Source organism: Aedes albopictus, chromosome 3 (genome assembly GCF_035046485.1).
Source record: "Aedes albopictus strain Foshan chromosome 3, AalbF5, whole genome shotgun sequence".
Lineage (NCBI taxonomy): Eukaryota > Metazoa > Arthropoda > Insecta > Diptera > Culicidae > Aedes > Aedes albopictus.
Genome location: NC_085138.1, coordinates 343,301,310 through 343,324,982, shown reverse-complemented (window position 1 = coordinate 343,324,982; position 23,673 = coordinate 343,301,310). Strand labels below are relative to the sequence as shown.

General features: G+C 40.3%; 1 protein-coding gene across 10 annotated transcripts in view; it reads left to right on the top strand.

Moving 5' to 3' along the window:
- Nucleotides 1-23,673, top strand: part of LOC109408623 (huntingtin-interacting protein 1) — a 122,969-nt gene that overhangs the window by 61,929 nt on the left and 37,367 nt on the right. For 6 of the 10 annotated variants that reach the window (XM_062843149.1, XM_062843148.1, XM_062843145.1 and 3 more), the window contains one exon: nt 11,582-12,003. In XM_062843149.1, coding sequence (XP_062699133.1) covers nt 11,582-12,003 — 422 coding nt within the window. Of the gene's footprint in view, nt 1-615; nt 1,068-10,818; nt 11,458-11,581; nt 12,004-23,673 lie in introns of those variants that run through there. The other 4 variants (XM_029865043.2, XM_029865046.2, XM_062843150.1 and 1 more) reach the window with 2 other exon arrangements.

Below are 23,673 nucleotides of genomic sequence, written 5' to 3'. Positions count from 1 at the left end.
CAAAATTACGATAGATTAAGGAATTTTATTGGTTTTAGCTCATATGAACATCATTTTTTTTTTTTTTTTTTTTTTTTTTTGGTAAAAGAATTTAAATTTCCAGAATCGAAACGTGCAACCAGTAAATATTTTTGATTAAATTTTCGTGTACGGAACTTTCGTTTCTGAAACCCTAACCCTAATTATAGGTGTGAGCACGTTAACTTTTCGACAACTTTTCTATTTTTGGCACCCTAATGATCATATATCGTCTGGGTCATCTCTTCACTGGTTCAGTTGTCCACTGGTAGAGTTGTCCACTGGTACATCTGTCCCCTGCGCTTCTGTTTCATCGTCCCTTTTTACAAATGGTCCTCTATGTGCTTGATCATCTGACCACTTATTCCCCCTGCCATTTGGGCGTACACCTATCTGACAAGCACAACATTACGATAATTTCAAGAAGCCCATCCAAAGAACTACACCGCACCTCGGTGGACCTTGAACCTGAATCCCTGAGGTGCTAAGTAAGTGGATGACTCAAAAATCGATGAAGACATCCAGGAAACCACTAAAGCTTCTTCAGCATAGGTAACAGTCACGCTACACCCTATGAATCGATTCGCTGGCTGTAGGTCGCTTGCATATCTATAGATACGGACTCGGAGGCTCCAGCAGACATAAACACTAAACAGTCGTCACCCATTGGGCCGCCCATTGTTATCGATCGCTCGCGCCACACCGGTTGGTCGATGCCGACCGACCTACACCTAATCCTATTTGTGCAGTCAGTCAGTCAGTTAGTCGTTGTGTATTCCCTGGACAGAACTGAAGGTTTCTGCAATAGCAAACGCGAGTTAGTGCGGAGGGAACATTCGATAAGAAAACATACTTACCTACCATCGGAATCGTTAATCTAAACCGGAAGAAATCTGATCGCTGATTGTTGAAGTGTTTGGAAGAGAAACATCCAGAATCAGCAAAGTAACTTTCTCAGGCGAAGAACTTTCCTTGAAGACTGTGTGTGTCTTTGGAGCAATGAATTGATTGCAAACGGAGAAATTGTTTAGTCGGAGAAAATATTCACGGTGACGACGGTAATTACTTTACTATAAAAATCACCCTTGTGATTGTCAGCTTTACGTCGAGATAAGATACTTCAGTGATTCACCTGCTCGTCTGATATGCGCGGTTCGTAGATAAGCGAAGCTTTGAGTTAAGTCGGACGGTTAGATAGTGAATAAAGAGTGAAAATTGCGTGTGGCTTGGATACGTCATCAGTATGGGAAATATTTGCAATTAGGGCTGTGACTTACTACAAACGTTTCAGTAACTCCCTGAAGAGGTTTTTGATTCGTGATTCCAAGGAATATTTGCATAGGTTTCGCTGAAAGCTTATCTAGATCCCTGATTCATATCCCAGAATTTTTAAAGTTTTATGTGAGAAAAGAATGGCAATCGATAATATTTTTTTTATTCTTCAGCCATCTTACCTTACCGATCAGGCTAAGGCCGGGGTGGCCTCTGCTGTACATAGTAGCCGTCTCCATTCCACTCGGTCGATGACTGTTCGTCTCCAGTTCCGCACTCTGCGTAGGGTCCGCAGATCGTCCTCCACTTGGTCGACCCACCTAGCTCGCTGCGCTCCACGTCTTCTTCTACCGGTCGGATGACTCTCGAGAACCATTTTAGTCGGGTTGCTATCCCGTAGCCTCCCGATTTTCGCGGTGTGGATGATGGTTGGTTCTCTCAGCAGCTCGTGGTTCATTCGCCTTCTCCAAGTCCCGTCTTCCATCTGCACTCCGCCGTAGATGGTGCGCAACACCTTCCGTTCGAAAACTCCAAGGGCGCGTTGGTCCTCTGCACGTAGGGTCCATGTTTCGTGCCCATAGAGGACGACCGGTCTAATCAACGTTTTGTAGATGGTTAACTTCGTGTTACGACGAACTTTATTCGATCGTAGAGTTCTGCGGAGTCCAAAGTAGGCACGATTTCCTGCCACAATGCGCCTCTGAATTTCTCTGCTGGTGTCGTTGTCGGCGGTCACCAGTGAGCCCAAGTACACGAATTCTTCAACCGCCTCGATTTCATCACCGTCGATATGAATTCGGGGTGGCGGGCGCGGTGATTCTTCCCTGGAGCCCTTTGCCATCATGTACTTTGTCTTCGACACATTAATGACTAATCCGATTCGCCTGGCTTCACTCTTTAGTCGGATGTACGTTTCCGCCATCGTCTCAAATTTACGAGCAATAATATCAATATCATCGGCGAAACCAAGCAGCTGAACGGACTTCGTGAAAATCGTCCCACTCGTGTTTATCCCCGCTTTTCGCACCTTCTAACGCAATGTTGAACAGCATGCACGAAAGACCATCACCTTGTCGTAACCCTCTGTGAGATTGGAAGGGACTCGAGAGTGTCCCTGATACTCGAACAACGCACATCACTCGATCCATCGTCGCCTTGATCAACCGTATCAGTTTATCCGGGAATCCGTATTCGTGCATAATCTGCCATAGCTGTTCTTGATCGATTGTATCATACGCCGATTTGTATTCGCGGCATTTCCGCAACACCTGGCGCATGGCGAACATCTGGTCCCATAAATCCAGCCTGATATTTCCCCACGAAATCTCTTGCAATCGGTGATAGACGGCGGCATAAAATTTGGGAAAGTACCTTGTAGGCAGCGCTCAGTAGTGTGATCGCGCGGTAGTTCCCGCAATCCAACTTGTCGCCCTTTTTGTAGATGGGACACACGATACCTTCCATCCATTCCTCCGGTAATACTTCCTCCTCCCAAATCTTGGTAATGACCCAGTGTAGTGCTCTCACCAGTGCTTCTCCACCGTATTTTAGAAGCTCGCTTGGTAGTTGATCTGCCCCAGCGGCTTTGTTGTTTTTCAACCGGCCAACCTCCTCCTCAATCTCTTGGAGGTCAGGGGCCGGAAGTCTTTCGTCCTGTGCACATACTCCTAGATCTGTTACCACGCCACCTTCGGTACTTGAAACGTCGCCATTGAGGTGCTCATCGTAATGCTGCCGCCACCTCTCGACCACCTCACGCTCGCTCGTGAGAATATTCCCGTGATTATCTCGGCACATGTCGGCTTGTGGCACAAAGCCTCTGCGCGAGCGGTTCAGCTTCTCGTAGAACTTTCGTGTGTCCTTAGCGCGGTACAGCTCATCCATCGCTGCGTGATCTCGTTCTTCCTGCTGGCGCTTCTTCATCCGGAAGAATGAGTTCTGCCTGTTCCACGCCTGTTTGTAACGTGCCTCATTCGCTCTCGTACGGTGTTGCAGCATTCTCGCCAATGCTGCATTGTTCTCGTTTTTCAATTGTTTACATTCGCCGTCGTACCAGTTGTTTCTGTGATTCGGAGTCGCGAAGCCTAGTGCTGTAGCCGACGTGCTACCTATGGCGGATCAAATATCCCTCCGGCCATCTTCAAGTGTAGCTGCGCCAAGCTGCTCTTTCGTTGGTAGGGCCACTGCTAAATGTATTCTATTCTAGTTCTACCATATCGAACTGGTTGCCTTTGCGCTGCTGTCACTTATCTACCCTGTCCATGGTAGATGATGTTGATGTGTGGCTGCTGTTCCTTTTCCAGTCCGATTGGGGGTCCATTTTGTATTGCCGTTCACCGATATCCAATTTTCTGGTTCCGTTAGAGCTATAAGGTCTGAAGAGAGTCAGGTTTCAGCCGCTTTCGGGGGATGAGTAACTGACGAAAAACTGCAAGTGCCGGGGCTGGGATTGATCCCATGATCATCCACCTATGAAGTGAACGTGTAGCCACTACGCTACGGGCCCCGGATTATAGACGTTTTGTTGACCGGTTGAAGCGCTCCACAAAGCTCTAATAAGCCCTAACAAGACACTGGCAGTTTGATGTACAGAATTGAACGAAGCACAAGAACATCGACTGCAAGTCAGTTTATTGTAACTGATTGTGAAAATATTAAATAACATACATTTCAGTACACCCTGGAGAAGACAAAATGAGTGATCGGAACATTGAGAAAAGTGTCGATAACTCCACCAGTATTTAGAGTAATTAGAAGGATTACATTGATTCCTTCAGAAATCGCTCCAGGAACTTCTAGAGCTTTCTTCTGGAATTTTCTGTCGAGATTCCACGAAAAAAAAATTTTAGTCTCCTGAAAGTTTCCTTCATGAATTGTGCCAGACATTTCTTCAAGGAATTCTATCAAGGGTGTCCGGCCATTTGGCCAAATGCCGTTTGGCCGAATGTCGTTTGGCCGAACGCCATTTGGCCGAATGCCATTTGGCCGAATGGTCGTTTGGCCGAATGTCGGTTGTCCGAATCATGAACATAGGCATCCAGAGGTAGTCAAAATGCTCATCTGAAATATTTCCTTCTTTTAATCATATAGGCTATTCTTTCTAGTTTTGTCATTCAGGGATAAGTTGGCGTTGAAACTACATCTATTTTATCGAAGATTTTTCCTTATTTAAATCATAGGCTGTTCTCTAGAGCTATACTGATGTGGAGAACATTGGCATGGTCACTTAAGTTCATCATTCATTATTAGGTCAAACGGCATTCGGCCAAGTGGCATTCGGCCAAATGACCCGGAACCCTATTAAGATTCCTATAATAGATTCGCCATGATTTTTTTTTATAAATAGCTCCGGATATTCTATAGAGACCCTTCCTAATCGAACTAACCAAAGTACTCCTCCTAAGTTTCATGTTTTAATTTCACTTCACTTCTTAGATGGCGTTTTGTTCCAATTTGCAGACGCCGAAGAAAACCGCACCAAAGCAGCAGTTAGCGAAATGATTTTTCGTCACCGTTCAATGTTTATTTTAGGAATTTCTCCAGAGAGTCTGAAGAAAATTTCTTAAGAGAATTCAAGTTTTTTTTAAAAATCATCAAAAAATTTCGGTACATGTTTACATTTTTTTCTTTTTTTCTTTGACGTTTGCTAGTGTACACGTTGCTGAATGATACAAACAAAAATTACAGGTGTATTGTGTAGTAGTGTGAATGTTAGTCAAACCACAGAGAACAGACATCTATCTTTGCTTTCTACCTTGTGTAAAACTTTGTAGCGGTCATATCAAAGTATACTCCCGTTGTGTGGCGCCAGCGTCCCAGAACTTACATTGTTGTGTTGTCATTTTTGTTTCCAGTGTTCGCCGTTTTCGGCCGTTTGGCGTTCGTGTCGGTTTGTGGGTTAGTGTATTTTAACGATGAAAACTGCCATCGTGGGGTTAAATCGACTTTATACGTGGGGCAGTCTCCGTTGGTGGCGTTGAGGTATACTTAAATCCTTTACACACGATTCTGACGTATTTTTGTTCGAGCTTAAATGTCTGTTCTCTGTAGTCAAACGTCAAATCGAAATCCATCATGGCCGACGACGGTGTCTCGCGCAGTTCTTCCAACAGGTGGCAGTGTGCTTATGAAAAAGACACCGGGCAAAAGTTTTTGATGAAGTTCCTCTAAGAGCTACGTCTGTTTGTCTGTGATATTACTGTCCGAAGAGATAATAGTTTGTCAGTGGAAAATACTCTACCACAATTGTTTTATTTTTATTTTATTCTATTCTGTTCTAATTTTATTTCATTCATTCCATGCACCTAAGTGCACTGAAGCACTTAAAGGATGTAAACAACATTTTCGCATAGTTTTACTTATAGTTTTTTTTTTATTAAGAGATGAACCAGCCTCGGGCTGAAAATCTCTCTAATAAAGATACCTAACCTAACCTAACTTATAGTTTTTGTTACTTATAGTGCTTTGTTACGAGTATAGATCTGAAGGCCTTAACCATATAATACTGAAAGGTGACCTCAGATATCTCTGATGCTCTGGAAACTTATCTCCCATGGCTTGCACTATGTGTATGAATCAAATGGGCAAACTGCGATGTTTGTGCACTTCTGTTGATATTTAAATAATTCAAATGATATTTCTCAGCTTCAGAATAGTTCGGATGATCAAGGATGTCTCTATGATGTGTATACATGTATCATATGATTCAACTCAACTGATCTTCTATGACTACCAAAACGCACTATACCAAGTTCGAAATGCATCCGATGCGTTATTACTGGTGTAGATATGAAGGCCTTAATTCCAGAATGATTTGGATGGCCTAAGGTATCGCCATTGATGTGCAGTTAGTCTTTCATACTCTGATTTACATGTATGGATCTGAAGAAATCAGTTCTGACATTCATACATTAGTTTGATATAATATTACAGGTAAAGGCCTTACAATCAGAGCTCCAGAGCTATTTTAAGTTGCTAAGAACATTACCAGGTCATGACTACCAACATTTCATGTTTCAAAATGTATGTTTGAATGTAATTCATCAAGTTCAAGTGATTTAAAAAGTAAACACAACTATTTGTATTCAGTTGACAAAATTCAAAGCTTCTGGACGTTTTGGATAACCTGGAGATCAGCTGTAAAAAGACATAAGACATATCTATCTAACAGCGCCAACCCAAACAAAGAATATTGTGCAATTTCCATTGAAATATATCACATATGCATAGAAATAAAACGCAGAATCGAGTGAAGAACAAGTGGTGTACACTACATTTGCAGCTATATTACCAAAATGTTCTAGCATAACATAATCTCCGTATATGCATATGATAGCACAACTAATCCCCTTGATGAAAACATTTTGCTTTTTAAAATCCAACCACTGGGTCAAAAGCTATAGGTAAAACTATGCAAAAAATATTTACATCCTTTAAGGGGTAGCGACACGAAAATTTAATATGGTGGCCTAAAATCCAACATGGCACCGCAAAATTCAAGATTGCAACTATTGTATGGAATGGTAGGCTCTAAGCCCATGTAAATGGATGTATCTGGTACACTGAGAGCTCCATTACAGTGAAATCCAAAAAAGGTAACTCCAATTAAGTCCCTCCATTTAAGTAACGTTACTATGGAAACTTACTGGATTCAAAGCAAAACATATGTTCATAAACTACAGTTTCGAAAACGTCTGTCCTTTAGAAGGTCATTAGACCGAATAGGTCATTAGGCCGAACAGATCATTAGGACGAATAGGTCATATGGCCGAATATGTCATTTTGCCGAAAAGGTCATTAAGCCGAAAAAGTCAGTAGACCGAAAAATTTATTAGCGTTAGCGTAATTTATAGAACAGTGTACTTCGTAGGTTGAATACTAACAACATTCATGTCCCTTTTGATTATCTTTTCATTTTTTTTATAATTTGTTTTTATTTGTGAATTTTACTCATTCTAATTCTTCGCAAAGTTTGATTATCTTGTCCAGATTGCATTCCGGAACAAGGTCAAGGGGAGTTAACCTTGCTCCAATCTTAAGCAAGAATAGCAAATAGGCCGAATAAGTCATTCAGCCAAATAACTCATTAGGTCGAAAAGGACATTGGACCGAATAATATATTTGGCAATTGCAGGCTTTCGGTCATCGTGTTACTTATAGAACAACGGTTTCAATTATAGCCGAGGTTTCGAGTGTTTATTCACTCGTCTTCAAGGCAAACTTCAATTACATACAAAGTTTGAGTAATCGAGTCATTTGTTACATAACGTATAATTTATATTAGGCTGAACAGGTCATTAGGTCGAATAGGCCATAAGGCCGAATAGGTCATAAGGCCGAACAGGTCGTTATTTTACCGAGAAGGTAATCAGGCCGAATAGATCATTTGGTCGAATAGGTCATTAATCCGAATTGGTTGTTAGGCCGAAATTGGTCAAAATTGGTCACTAGGCTGAAAAGGTCATAAGGCCGACAAGGTCATTAGGCCGAAAAGAACATTAGGCCAACAAGCTCATCAAGCCGACAAGGTCAATAGGCCGAGCAGGTCGTTAGGCCGAGCAGGTCGTTAGGCCGAGCAGGTCGTTAGGCCGAGCAGGTCGTTAGGCCGAGCAGGTCGTTAGGCCGAGCAGGTCGTTAGGCCGAGCAGGTCGTTAGACCGAGCAGGTCGTTAGGCCGAGCAGGTCGTTAGGCCGAGCAGGTCGTTAGGCCGAGCAGGTCGTTAGGCCGAGCAGGTCGTTAGGCCGAGCAGGTCGTTAGGCCGAGCAGGTCGTTAGGCCGAGCAGGTCGTTAGGCCGAGCAGGTCGTTAGGCCGAGCAGGTCGTTAGGCCGAGCAGGTCGTTAGGCCGAGCAGGTCGTTAGGCCGAGCAGGTCGTTAGGCCGAGCAGGTCGTTAGGCCGAGCAGGTCGTTAGGCCGAGCAGGTCGTTAGGCCGAGCAGGTCGTTAGGCCGAGCAGGTCGTTAGGCCGAGCAGGTCGTTAGGCCGAGCAGGTCGTTAGGCCGAGCAGGTCGTTAGGCCGAGCAGGTCGTTAGGCCGAGCAGGTCGTTAGGCCGAGCAGGTCGTTAGGCCGAGCAGGTCGTTAGGCCGAGCAGGTCGTTAGGCCGAGCAGGTCGTTAGGCCGAGCAGGTCGTTAGGCCGAGCAGGTCGTTAGGCCGAGCAGGTCGTTAGGCCGAGCAGGTCGTTAGGCCGAGCAGGTCGTTAGGCCGAGCAGGTCGTTAGGCCGAGCAGGTCGTTAGGCCGAGCAGGTCGTTAGGCCGAGCAGGTCGTTAGGCCGAGCAGGTCGTTAGGCCGAGCAGGTCGTTAGGCCGAGCAGGTCGTTAGGCCGAGCAGGTCGTTAGGCCGAGCAGGTCGTTAGGCCGAGCAGGTCGTTAGGCCGAGCAGGTCGTTAGGCCGAGCAGGTCGTTAGGCCGAGCAGGTCGTTAGGCCGAGCAGGTCGTTAGGCCGAGGTCATAAGGCTGAATAGGTCATAACGAGGCTAACATCTGAAAAGGGCGTAACAACCGTTGCGAACCCCTGCTTCTCCAGCTCCTTCAGAGTGTATTTCCCATTTGAGCTCTGACCAGTAACAGGTAGAGCAGATTCCCCTCAATCTGATAACGGGAAGGTTTGCGTAAATAAATTAAAATACACCTAGGAGAGATGAAAGGAGCTGAGGCACAGGTTTTTTCACCCTCTTCACATGTTGGTCTAGATAAGGCCTTAAATTTTCCAACAATACGACCCGAAATACAAGATGACAGCCATTTCGCAGAGTGATATGCTTCAAAACTATGCTAAATGGATATATCCGGAGAAATTCGCGAAAAGGTCGTAACTGACAAAATGTACACAATTTAAGTGATTACAAGAGTGAAAAGATGCTAGATTTTCCTACTAAATACTCACAAACTTTCCTTCATATCACTTTTCTAACTATTGAAAATCATGGGTTGAGTGGAAGGCGTAATTCCATTCTGTGTTGCACGAAAAAAAAACAAGAATTACGCCTTCCACTCCTGGTGTTTTTGTTTACGAAAGTAAAGGCGAAACTGAACTCAAAACATAAACACGGCGAAAGCAAACGGCGAAATCCTATCAAAATCAAAAACAAGGCGAATAGTAAAAGGCGGTTCTGAAATTGATATCGATTCAAAGCGCATAGTATTAGGCGTATTTTATATTATTATCGGGCATCAATTCGGGCGTAATAAAATAAATGCAATTTTTAGTGCAAAAATTAACAAATTCGTACTGTTTTATTAGAAAATCAAGAAAATGTGTCCGAATTGTGTCATTTAAGCTTGTTCATGTTGAATTACTCTGAATTACTCCTAAATAGGAATTGAAATTGTATCAGCAAAATTCGGTTGTTGTTTTCGCAATGTTATTGCTTTGTCAGTTACGCCCTATTCGCGAATTACTCCGGATATTTGGTATGGGGAAGATGTCCGGAGTTCACAAGTGGTGTCTCGAAATTGAAATAAGGCTGTCTAATATCCAATATGGCAACCCAAATTTCAAGATGGCGGCTGTTTTCTGAAGGTATATGTTCTGAAATTGCATGATTTTGTTTGGTGTGGAGAAGAGTCCCGAGTTATTTGCCTTTTGGCCGAAAGGGTCAATTAGCCGAATGCCGATTGGCCGAATGTCATCCAACAGGTCCATAAAGCATCTAGTTTTGTACAGAACTAGTTTCCCAATATGTTCTAGGTCCTCCAAGAATTTCAGCGAGTTAAAACCGTAAGATCTACAAGCTTAATCGATCAATTGTTGTAACTTTACTGATACGGTTACATTACTGATACGGTGCAACATCCTACTGGTCCATGGAGTATTGATCTGTAAAAAGCTAATTTACAAAGATGTTGTAGGTCTTCCAAGAACTTTCGCGAGAGAATGCTTTGGATATGCAAGCGTAATCGATGGAATGTCGTTATATTACTGATACGGTGCAACCTCCTACAGGTCCATGGAGCATTGTTTAGTAAAGAATTAATTTCCAAAGAAACCTTTTTTTTTTTTGCAAGCAAAAAGCCGCCGTAGATTCCTATGGACTATCTTCGAAAATTTCCTCTGAGATGTTTTCTCCAAATTACTTTAGCATGGCTGTAGGAATTCCTTCTGGAATTCTGCACTTTCTGGAATTCTATGTCTATTACAGTTTTTTTATTGAATTCCTAAGATTAAAAAAATCTACTTTTTATTTGTTTCATATTGTTTATAAGTTTGGATCGATTATTTATAAGAATTCAGCACTCTTACACATTAGCTTTCTTCGAAAGAATTTCAGTCCATGTCTGGTTTATTTCAATATTATTGTTTTGTTGCTTTTCACTCAGGAATTCTTTATCTATATCAATCAAACCCCAGCCTCGAGCAATTTCTCACAACTGATTGTGATATCATCGATTCGTCTCTCACCGACCACCAGTACAAATCAGTTCACGCAGAAGTTCCATTCAAGCAGGTTCCAGACCTGTCGCGCTTATCTCGTCGAATAATTTATCGCCACATTTCCACAAGTTTGCCACTTTTCCTTCCGTCCCGTTTCAGATTGCATGAAGCAGAAGCAGAGATAATAAAAATACAAGAAAAAATCCGAAGTTCCAACTAGTCTACGGCGAGCGACCAAGCAGAGCAGCGCCATCATATCCTAATCAATTTACACACCTCGCGTTTTGCTAACCACTTTTTTTCTGATCGATCGATCGTCGTTCGCGTATTGCGCTTTTTGCAACGAATGGGATGATGAGCAACTAAAACAATCCTACTTAGTGGAGGCACGGTGACGCACTACCTACGGTTGATGATAGAAAAAAAGAAACGCACCAGTTGGAAAAAATCGGAAAACATCGAATAACTGCGTTGACCGTGAAACCGAGATCATTATGGGCTTTTACTTTCGACGGCTGTGACTGCGAAGCCGAACTGTAGTAATCACATCAATTCGGAGGAAATTTGGAGGCGTTACTCCACATCTAAGCGATCGGCTGCTGATAAGCCGTTATCACTCGTGACGTTGGACACTGGCAGAGACAGATTTCCTACTAAATAACCAATCGTGGCCATAACGCATTTTAAATCGATTTTAAGTGAAAAGTGATTTTTATATAGGAACAAACTGTAGATAATTGTACATACTTTTAAAACAATCATAAGATGTCGTTGACCGATAAAGAATACTACAACCTGGTGAGTATCAAACGCATGGTTTTCAGTGGTGTTTGGCATACTAACAATATTCTGCACTAAAACATCGCACAATCATCGCAAAAACATCGCATCACTAATGTTGAACTCTTTCCTCAACCCACAGACCATGAGCATCTCCAAAGCGTTGAGCGTTCAGGAGATGCCCATCAAGGTCAAGCACGTCCGGGCGGCCATCATCGGGACGTTCCACAGCAAGGGCGGTCATGCCTTCTGGGCCATTGCCATCCGGCAGCCGATCCAGGACAACCGGATCGTGGCGTGGAAGTTCTGCCACCTGTTGCACAAGATCTTGCGCGAAGGTCATCCGCTGTGCTGTCAGCACTCGATGCGACACCGGGGTATGCTGACCGAGGCCGGTAAGCTGTGGGGACACCTGAACGATGGCTACGGGATTTGCATCAAGCACTACACGAAGCTGCTGGTGACGAAGTTGGAGTTTCATGACCGGAACCCGGGCATACCGGGGAGCTTGGCGCTGAAACCGGGAGAGCTGGAGAAGATCGGCGGTGGCGATATTAATTTCTAGTGAGTATGTGATGTTTCGGCGGCACAGGTCTGTCGTTTGATGTTAACACATATGTGTCGAACATTTGCGTTTGCGTTCTTTTTGATCATAGGGAGGTTAGTGTTTACAAAAAAATCTTAGGGAGGGAAGTTTAAAGCTTTAACGCAATATATGGTCTGAGAAGGCCTAAAAAAGATACAAGAAGGTTATTACAGAGGCATTGCCAAACAAGGTTCACTTAATTTTCAATTGATTCACGTTTGGTTGACTGCATATTCAAGTGGATCAGGTCTGATTCACTACAAATTCAAATGATTCAGGTCAGATTCCCTTCATATTCAAGAGATGTAGATCTGATTCAGTTTTTTTAAGTGTTTCAGGTCTGATTCACCTCAAATTCAAGCACAGCAGGTGAAGCACGGCTTGTTCACATCATATTCAAGTGATTTAGAACTAATTCACTTCAGTTTCAAGTGATTCCCGACTGATTCACTACATATTCAAGGGATTCAGGTCTGATTCACTTCCAATTCAGGCGATTTATGTCTGATTCACTTCATATTCAAGTGATTCAGGAATGATTCACTTAATTTTCAAGTTATTCACGTCTGATTTACTTCATATTCAAGGGATTCAGGTTCGATTCACTTTGTTTGATCACAATACTACGTTTATTTTTTGCACATCCATCATCTTTAAAACAAATGCGTTTGTGTCGGTTTCACGATCTTCATACATATACGTTGATTCTCATTAGACAAGATCGAAGGGTTCTGCCTTGGAGTTAGTGCATGTAAGGCTATACATCGAGCAAGACAAAACAAATTATCGCGCGCAGAATCGTACCTATTCTAGTTAATTAATGTTTAAAAATAGTAAACTAGTATAAGAATAAAATTATTTAAGTTATAAACAGTGTGTTGTCCGAAGATATGACTATTGCTCAAGCATCATAAATAAATTTCTGTCGTAAGTTAAAAAATGTGCAGTGTTATTTAACTGACCAGACGACTGAAGAACATTGACGTTGTGATGCCCAAAATTTATTCGCTAAACTCACTGGCTATCTGAACACACTTCATATTCGAGTGCTTATGCTCTGATTCACCTCATATTCAAGCTCAGCAGATGAAGCACGTCTTGATCACATCATATTCAAGTGATTCACTTCACTTCCAAGAGATTCAGGTCCAATTCACTTCATATTCAAGTGCTTCAGGACTGATTCACTACATGTATTCACGGGATTCAGGTTTGATACACTTCATATTCAAAAGATTAGGTCCAATTCACTTCATTAAATGATATACGTCTGATTCATTTCATATTCAAATGATCCAAGTTTGATTCACTTCATATTCAAGTGGTTATGGTCTGATGCACCTCATATTCAAGCACGGTAGGTGAAGCACGTTTTGTTCACACCATATTCAAGTGATTCAGGTCTGATTCACTTCATATTCAAGTGATTCATGTCTGATTCACTCAATTTTCACATGATTCACGTCTGGTTAACTACATATTCAAGTGAATCAGGTATGATTTACTTCATATTCAAATGATTCAGGTCTGATTCACTTCATATTCAAGTGATTCAGATCTGATTCACTTCATAGTCAAGTGATTCAGGACTGATTAACTTCACTTTCAAGTGATTCACGTCTGATTCACTACATATTCAAGAGATTCAGGTCCGATTCTCTTCATATTCAAGTGATTCAGGACTGATTTTCTTTTTTCAAGTGAGTCAAGACCGACACACCTTATATTCAAGTGGTTCAGGTCCGATTCACTTCATTTTCAAGTGATTCACGTCGGGTTCACTTCATATTCAAGTGCTTATGGTCTGATTCACCTCATATTCAAGCACGGTAGGTAACTTCATATTCCAGTGATTCAGGTCTGATTCACTTCATATTCAAGTGATTCAGATCCGATTTCTTTAATTTTCAATGGATTCGCGTCTGATTGACTACATATTCAAGTGAATATGGTCTGATTCACTTCAAACTCAAGTGTGATTCAGGCCTGATTCACTTCATATTCAAGAGATTCAGGTTTGATTTACTTCATATTCAAGAAATTCAGCTCCGATTCGCTTTATTTTCAAGTGATTCACGTCTGATTCACTTCATATTCAAATGGTACAGGTTCGATTCACTTCATATTCAAGAGCTTATGGTCTGATTCATCTTTTGCACATCCTATTCAAGTGATGGCTGATTCACTTCATTTTCACGTGATTCACGATATTCAAGGTACTCAGGTCTGATACACTTCATATTCAAGAGATCAGGTCCGATTCACTTCATTTTCAAGTGATACACGTCTGATTCAATTCATATTCAAAGAATCCAAGTTCGATTCACTTCATATTCAAGTGGTTATGGTCTGATTCACCTCATATTCAAGCACGGTAGGTGAAGCACGTTTTGTTCACATCATATTCAAGTGATTCAGGTCTGATTCACTTCATATTCCAGAGATTCAGGTCCGATTCACTTTATATTGAAGTGATTCGGGTGAGATTTGCTTATTATTCCAGTTGATTCACATTTTTACATGCTCGCTAATGTTACTTATCGGCATATTTGCGAATCGAATTATTAGTCTTTAAAATTTCAACGATTTTTTGAATAACCTAACCGAAGACTTGAACTTTCTTAATATCATACAGAGATTGCAAAATATTTAGAACAGGTATAAAAAATGGTAATTTTTATATGCCCACTGGCGTCACCTAGCGGCAGAATTGCGAATAAAATTGCTTGGGTTTAAGATGTCAACAACCTTCTGGGTGGTGTATGTACTTCTAAAAAATTTTCTGCAGGAATATTATCGGAATTTCCTCCAGGAGTTTTTGTTTGGCATTTCTTCAGGAATTCGTCTAAAAACTTCTCAAGTAATTCTTTTAGGAATTTCTCCAAAGATAATTTTTTTTTTCACAGAAATTTCAGGATTTTTCACAGATTCCACTAGGGGCTTTCATCGGAAATTCATATTTTTCCAAGAACTCTTTCAGAAATTTTTGGAATTTCCCCTGCTTAATTACTTCATGTACTTCATTCTCTCAGGTGTTAATTTAGATATTCTTCTTGAAAACTATCAAGAGATTTACATGAGAGTTTTTCCATAAATTTATCCAAACATTCCTTCAGGGATTACTTCGGGTTTATCCAAACCTTTCTTCTGGAACTTTTTTTTCTGAAATTTCACCAGTGATACTCCAGAGATTTCTCCGGAACCTCTCAGCGACTCCTACAGAAATTACTACAGTAGAATCTATTCCTTGGATTTTTTAGAGAACAATTCAACAAATTTGCCTAAATGTTGATAATAGCAGAATAGCAGAATAGCAGAATAATTCAACAAATTTGCCTAAAATTACCTGGAGAGAATACTCCAGTTCCTAAAGCAATTTTTTTCAGAAATTCCTTCAAAAAAGTTTTTTTCCAGAAATATATGTTTTTTTTGTTTCTGCAGGATTTCCTTCAGAAATTTCTACCCTCTGAGATTTTTGTGTATTTTTCCATTCAGGAATTGCATAAGAAATTAGTCCAAGAACTCCTATCATAGGTATTTCTCCAAGTTTTTCCAAAGATTCATTCAGAACATCCTTCACGCAACCCTCAGAATTTTATTGAGAGATTTTAATAAAAGATTCCCTAAGTAACCTTATCTAGAACTTCTGATGGGATTCCTTCAGCAATTTTTCTACGGATTTCTCCAGGAATCCCTCCAAAAAGGAATAACATCCAAATTTCCTCCAGAAATTTCTCATATTTTTTTTTCGTCTAAAGAAATATCTTAAGTAGTTTATTTTTCAGTTATTCTCTCAGGTGTGCATCCAGGAAACCCTGCAGTGATAACTTCAGAAATTGCAACAGGATTTTTGTTCAGAAAATTTTCCAGAATATCTTTGAGGAATCTTCAACGGAATTATCGGAATTCTTTACAAATTTCTTCAGACGTTCTTTCATGAACTCTTCTAGTAATGTTTGTGCAATTTATGGAAAAACTTCTGAAAAATCTAAGGAGGAGTACCTACAGCAATTTCTGTAGCAATCCCTGGAGATATTTCTGACTGAAAAGGAACAGGAGCAATTTCAAAATATAATCCTTGTAGAAATTTCTGCAGGAACCACTTAAGAAATTTCTCAAAGAAATTTTTGGAAGAACACTCGAGAGAATTTGCGAAGCAATCATTTTAGAAATCCATGCGAAAGTTTTAGATAACTTTCTGAAAAAAAATCCATGGAAGAACTTTGAAGAATTCCATTGCTGGTATTCCTGAAAAAAATCTCTAAAATTTTGAAATAGCTTCTAGAGATATTTTTGAAAGAATTCTTGAAAGAATTTCAGAAACAATCTGACCAGGAATTTCTGAAAGAATTCCTGAAAAAAATCCTGTATGTATCTCAAGAAATATTCCTGAATGAATCTCTAGAGGAATAAATGGAGAAGTCCCTGGGATATTCCTATAGGAATCCCAGGAGAACTTGCCGAATAACTTCGTCGCGAAACACTTCGTCGCGAAACACTTCGTCGCGAAACATTGAGGAGTTTTAGGAGAATTCCTAAAGAAATCACCGAACAAAACTTTTTGAGGATTTTCTGAAAGTATTCCTGGAGTAATCTGTGAACGCATTTCTGAAGGAATTCTTGATAAGATTGAAGTTACCCTTGGAGCAAATGCTAAAGAACTTTCTGGGGAAAATTTGAAGAAATCTCTGGAGGATTTCTTGCCTGAACAATTGAAAGTAATAATGCAAGTATCTCTGAAGAAATTATATTCTGGGTGAATCCCTTACTAAATCCTGGACACATTGATGTGGGAATTTTTAATAGAATCGCTTGAGCAATAACTGAACAACTCTCTAAAACTTCTAAACACTTCTTGAAGAAATACTTGTACAAATTTATGAAGGAATCTCAGAAGAAAGCACTGGAAGAATTATGATACAAATCTTTGACAGGATTTTTGAAGGAATCCATGTAGAAAGTTTTGAACAAATCCCTGCAGACATTTCCGAAATTGTTTTTTACTAATCCTTACGAAAAATTTCCAAAGTAATCCCTATCAGAGTTACAGAAGGAACTTGGAGAAATCTCCCTAAAATAAGTCTTGGAGAAATTTTTGGCAAAATTATTGAGGGAATATTTAAAGAAAGCTCTGGAGACATTTCTTAAAAAATCTCGGGAAGATCTTCTGAAGAAACCGCTTAAGGGGTATCTGAAAGAAACTTTGGTAGATTATAAGACCGACCTCCTGGAGCAACTTTGGAAGGAAACTCATAAAGAATTTCGGAAAGAAAGGCCCAGGACATAGATCCCCTGGAGAATATCTGAAAAAAAATTGGATGAATTTCTGAAGGAGTACGTGGAAGGTTTTCTCAGGAGATTCAAAAGGAATCGTTGAAAGCGTTTCTGAAGGAATTCGTGGATAATCCCTTGAAAAATGCTTGAACGAATCTATGGAGAAATTTATGAGGAAACTTAAGGAAGCTTTTCTAGAGGAATTCTTGGAGTATATCTAGAGCATCGCTTCCCAACCTTGGCACTTGCGACCCCCAGTCTGTTGTCACCCCGCTTTTCGTAGAATAATCGCAGCATGCCTGCAAGCAGTTGGGGGGTCACGAAACGAAAGTTGGGAAACCATAATCTAGAGAATCCTCAAGAGGAAATTCTGGAGGATTTCCTAAAGGAATTCATGAATCAATTTCAGAAGGATTCCAACAAAGGCTTTATGAAGGGGTTTTTAAATAAATTTTTAGAATAAGGAGCTTTGGATAAAATCTATTGAACATCTTTTCATCTATTGAGAGCTGCTTCAGGTCTGGGTTCTTTCTATGTTGATGATTTGAAATTTAAAATAAAAATGCTTGCAAGGACTTGACCAGGTAGGCAACCCAAGCAGCACCTGCAACATCATCCAAAATGTGGCTTTCTATGCTTTGGTCTAAAAGAGTTGCAATAACAGCACACGCAACTTCAATCTTGTCAGTTGAGTTGCATTTAAACTCCAAATATCGTTAAGTTGCAGCTTTGTTTCGTAGGAGTTACAAAAAACATCGTATTTGACATCGATTTATGGAGGCGGAGCTAACATATTCTTCACAACTGACAATACAGTCAGCTTGCATAAAATGTGCTATGTAACACACATGAAACTTACTGTGGTTTGTTTGTTCAGATTAGGTTCCAAATGTGTTACAGAAAACTTGCGCGTCTTTTCATTTTGACAGCTTTCTAACTTGTGACAAAGAAGATACAATGAAGTAACGCGTAACTTCAGTAGCTTTTATGGTGCGTTGAGCAGCAAATCTCTCACAGAGCTTCTAGTGTAGTATGTTAGGTGAGTGGTTAATACTCCTTGTGTCCATGGTTCGAGTCTGAACATTTTTTTTCTTTTTTTTTTATCAATCCCCTTAGCTCAAGTTGCATAACGATTTAGAATTTGCGCTTTTTACGTTTCAAAGGAGAAGCAATTACACACTTAATTTTGATTACCGAGTTCGGTAATTTTTTGACGAGATTAAAACTGCTGAGCACCGAACTCGTTCAGCAAAAATGCATTGTTTACCTTTTCCATACGATTTTGACAGTTGTTTTACTGAGCCTCAGTAAAATCGATTACCGAAACTACCGAGATCGTACTGCTGTTATAATCTCGTCAAAAAAGTACCGAACAGGCAATTCAGAAATAAGTGTGTATGTTCTGTTGTCCTTAATACAAACAGTGAATAAATTGCACTGATGTTGCTGGTACTGGCTTTGCAACAAGTCGTGTTGCTTGGGAAAGCTCTAGAAGATTTCAAGGAGTTTCAGGGGTGTTTCAAAGGGATTTCAGTGAAGTTTTGACAGTTTCCTGAAGCTGCTGGGTATCACTGAAGTCCCTCTGAAACCTTTACGGAACACCCCTGAGACCCAACTAAAACCTTTACTGAAAATCCCATGAATTCCCTCTGGAGCTTCCCTGAAACTGTCCAGATATACATCATCAAAACCTGTAAGTTTCATTGCCCTACGCTGAATAAAATATCTTTGTGTAATTTGGGCAATCCTTGAATTACCCTAACTCCTCCAAAATACCCCACTCTTCTTACAAAAAAAAAATCCCCTTGATATCCTTCTCCTAAATGCATCTCTTTGCCCTCTCCTCTTGAAGCCTCCTGATAAACTACTTGGTCATTCCTTGAACCCCTCTTAAAGCACCCCATCTCTCACGAAATACCTGCTCTACGTTTTTGATCCTGCTGAAACCTTCATTGGCTCCGTCTAGAGCCTTTTTGAATCCGATTAAAAACAGCTTCAACCTCCTACCCCCTCTCTAAAAACTTCCTTAGTACCCCCGTAGCCCCCATCATTATACAGTTAAATTCTTATTTTTGGCCTATTACACTAGTTTACAGCATTTTTGAACTCGGTAAGCTGATGATCATTTTTGTTGTAGAATCATGCCCTGAGTTCGAAAACGCGAAGGAAAAAAATTACAGTAGAGCGGAAATTTTTTCGACTTTCCATACAAGGTTGATGATTTGAAATCGATTTTTGTTCTATTTTTAAGCAAAGTCACTCACTTCAAACATCTCATTCTCCGTAATCAATGCTCCGATTGAGCTGCAATTTTACTGTAACTCGCCCACATATGATATGTCAAATAAACATCGAGAAAGAATTTTTAAGTTGGTTTTTTCTTATTGAAAAAAATACATTTCTTCAAAAAAAATTGGGAATTTTGCTAAAATTTAAGAAGATTGTCCCTAAAACTCGCCAATATCTTGAATTTCATCAATCTGACGCAAAACCTGTATTCAGATGATCGAATGGTATTATATTCAGCTTTTAATTTATGGGAAAAGATTTAAAACTGGTTGAACAAAACGCAATATATTGGAATTTTAGTAAATTACATATTTTGAAAAGTTGCAAAACTCGATATTGAGCTAAAACTGTTCTACTTAAAATTTTTTGAAGGTCGGTTTCGAAATCAGCACTGAATTGTGCTTCAAAAATTTTGATCGTTGACAGAAGTTCACGACTTTCGTTTTATTTTGTAAACTTGTGTTATCAATCTAATTAATAGACGCCTAGCTCAAGGTCGATGCTCGCCCATTGTTGAACGAACGCTGTGGCAGTCCCAATTTAGAACTATCTATCACAAATTTGGCAGATTTTCCAGTTCAAAAGGGTTTCGGAGGGGTTCTAAGAGGCTTCCAAAGAGGTTTCAATGTCAGGGGATTTTAGGAGGCATTTCAAGACGTTTTAGGGGATTTTAAGTGGTCTAAGGCCTTCCATGGGGCGATCTGGAAGTAGTTTCCTGAGGTTTCATTGTTTTAAGGATTGTTTCAGGAGGGTTTCAAGGTGTTTAAAGACGTGTCAGGGGGTTTCTGATGGGATTTCACTGGGGTTCTAAGAGAGTTATCATTATTAGCTTTATTAGGGAGATTTTCAGCCCGAGGCTGGTTCATCTCCATTCTAAGAGAGTCCCAAGTGGACGCAAGGAGCTTCAATAGGGATATCGTGACATTTCAGAGTGTATCTGGTGGTTTCAAATTGCCTCAGAGGATTACAAGGTGATTTCAAAGGGTATGGAAGTGGTATCCGAAAGTGTCAGGAAGCTTTCAAGGATGTTAAAGGTGTTTGAAAAAATTTCAGTGAGATTTGGAGCGCCCCTGAAACTCCTTGAAATTACCGGAAGTCCCTGAAGCACTCTTGGAACTCCTCTGAATCTCCCTTAGATCACGTGGACTCTCTCTAAAAACTCTTTCAACGGCCCTAACACTCTCTGCATTCTCCCCAAGCAGTACACAAGTCACAAAGGAGTGTCGACAGCGCAGGTTTTTGGTTGCACAGGAGCTACATTCATGTAATTCTAACTCAAAGGCAGAATAACATGAAAATGACTCGTGTCCAACCAAAAACCTGCGCTGTCGACACTCCTTTGTGACTTGTGTGTTGCTTGGGTCCGGAGATCCTCTGGAATATCCATGAACCCCACCTAAAACGCCCCTGATGCCCTCTAGAACGTCCGTGTAATCCCTTGTTAGCCCCTACAATGCCCATAAATCCCCATCAAACTTCCTAAAACGTGCACGAGATCTCATGAACGCCTGGGAACGTCTGTGAAACTACTTGAACTTACCGGAAACCCCTGAATCAACTTTGGACGCATCTGAAACATTCTAAGACCACCTGGAATCCTTCTACAAACTCATGAAACGGCCCTGATGCTCTCTGAAATCTTCTGAGATCCATAGGAATATCTATAATATCCTAGAACTTCCGTGAAATCCGCTGTAACCCCCTACAACACCCGAACGAAATCCCATAAAACTCCCTTGAGACCGCAGAAACGCTTTATTAAGAGTTTCAACAGGGGTTCCAGAGACGTTTCAAGGCGTTCACGTGGTTTCAGGTAGTTTCACAATGGCCCTGAAAACTAGAATCCCTCCGTGGAACGTCTCTGACACTCCATGAATTCTCCTCATCAATAACTTTGAAACCCCTTTAACACCCTTTAGATCTCCTAGAACGCCTATAAAACCCGTAGAAACTCCTCGAAACGCCCTTAAAATCCCCGAAAGTTCCTGGAACACCCCCAGAAAACCCATGGAACGCTTCTGAAACCCCCTAGAAAGTCTCTGACGACGCCCTCCGGAAACCTCTACAGCACCCTTCAAACTCCTTGGTACACATGAAACCCTGTGCTCTAAAAACTCCCTGAGGACAAGAATTTCTGAAAATTTCATTTATGCTAATACCACAGACAAACAGACGTAACTCTTAGAGGAAATTCATTAGAAACTTTTGCCCGGTGTCATTTTCATGAGCACACTGCCACCTGTTGGTAGAACCGCGCGCGACACTGTCGGCCATGATGAATTTCGATTTGACGTTTTGCTGACACGTACACTACTACATAAATTGCCTGTAATTTTCGTTTGCATCATTCAGCAACGTGTACACTGGCAAACGTCAAAGCGATCTAGCACTAGCGCATCTGGTGGAACGATCGCGCAAATCAAATGAAATTTGAATCGATCGTTAAATGCATATGCCAAGCCGTTTTGAAGAGTGTTACGTCTGAATACGATTGTTCAAGAATTTTCTGCAGGAGTGTAAATTTTCGTTGGAAATGCTAGGTGTTCTCTTTTAAAGTGTTCTTTGTGGAAATCCAGGAAAAAAACGTGGCAAATTTTATAAATGAATACCAAGACGAATTTCCGTAGGATATATTACAAGTATCTCCGGTATAACTTTTTCAAAAGATTTCGTTGAAAAATATCCCGAAAAAATTCGATGAGCTTGTTTAAAAGTTGAAGTTCATGACTTCCTGTATGATTTTCCATGTTATTTCTCTACAATTTATATTGCTAAAAGAGATTTTTCAAGAACTCTGCATGGCGTCTTGTGGAGTTTATGGAGGAATTCCTAGAAGCGATACCCCTCCTAATACTCCTACAAGAGCTTACAGAGAAGTTTTAGACGCAATATTGAAAAAAAAAACCATGAAGATTTTTTAAATTGCAGAATAATATAATTTAGTAACATTTTGAGAAGCAAATTGACTAACTCCTGGAAGATTTTTTGAATAATTCAGAAAGAATCAGAAAAAATAAAATTTATGGAAGAGCTCTAGGAGGGTGTTTTAAATATTCTGCAGGATCACTTTTGAAAATCTTGAGCTAAATACCTGAAATCGTCACTAGAGGAATAATTATTGAATTCCTGGAGTTTCCAGGATTCCTCAAATTAAATTCTGCTTGAATTTACAGGAAATTTTAGAAACAATTTCTTGACGAATGATTTCTAAATAAATATCTGGAATTATTCCTGTCAAACGTTTTTCAGAAACTCTTACTAATGCTCAAAAAGAAAATTTAACATTTAGTGATTTCCCTAATAAATTTTAAAGGAACTTTTGGAAATATTCCCAGAACAGTTGTTGCTAGAAAAGTTCCCTAAGGATTTTTATTTTGCAATACTACACCTTAATGAGCTTCTACAAGAACTGCTAGAAGACTTTTTTAAACTATCTTCAGAAGAATTTCTGGGGTACTTCTATAAAAAAGTACTTTAAGTAAAATTTCTTTCGATTTTTTTTTATGTTTCTCCTGAATATATTTCTGAAGTAATGACTTGAAGAATTCCATTGAGAAAAAAATTTGAAATTCCTTGACGATTTTTTGTAGGAATTGCTGAGAGTACAACCGGTCATTTTTTTTAATTTGGGACTTCCATAAATTGTCTCATTTTGCGGAAAAAGGAAAAGTCCAGCAAAGTGTTACAACCCAGCCGAAAATTTGAGAGCAGCATATACCGACATACATCCTGTTGTGGCTACTGGTATTGAAAGCTGCCTTTAGTTTGGTCAGCTTCAATGCTGTAAAATTAATATTTATTTAGAATGCACGTTATATCAGTCTTAATCTACTAGAATACTCTAGTATTCTGCTACCATTCCCGACAACACTTTCGCCTCAACTGATCAATTTATCCACTCTTTACATCTACCGTTAGATTCCTTCAGTGTTGCCAGTTTTACAGGAAAATCACCACAACATATCATACAGGAAGTGTTCCTGAAGATTCCTTCAGGTTAAGCTTTGTTAAAGAAACGTCGTTGATTAAAAAATATCTGGAATAACTTTTACAACCACTTCTTCACAAATTTGTAAGAGATCTTT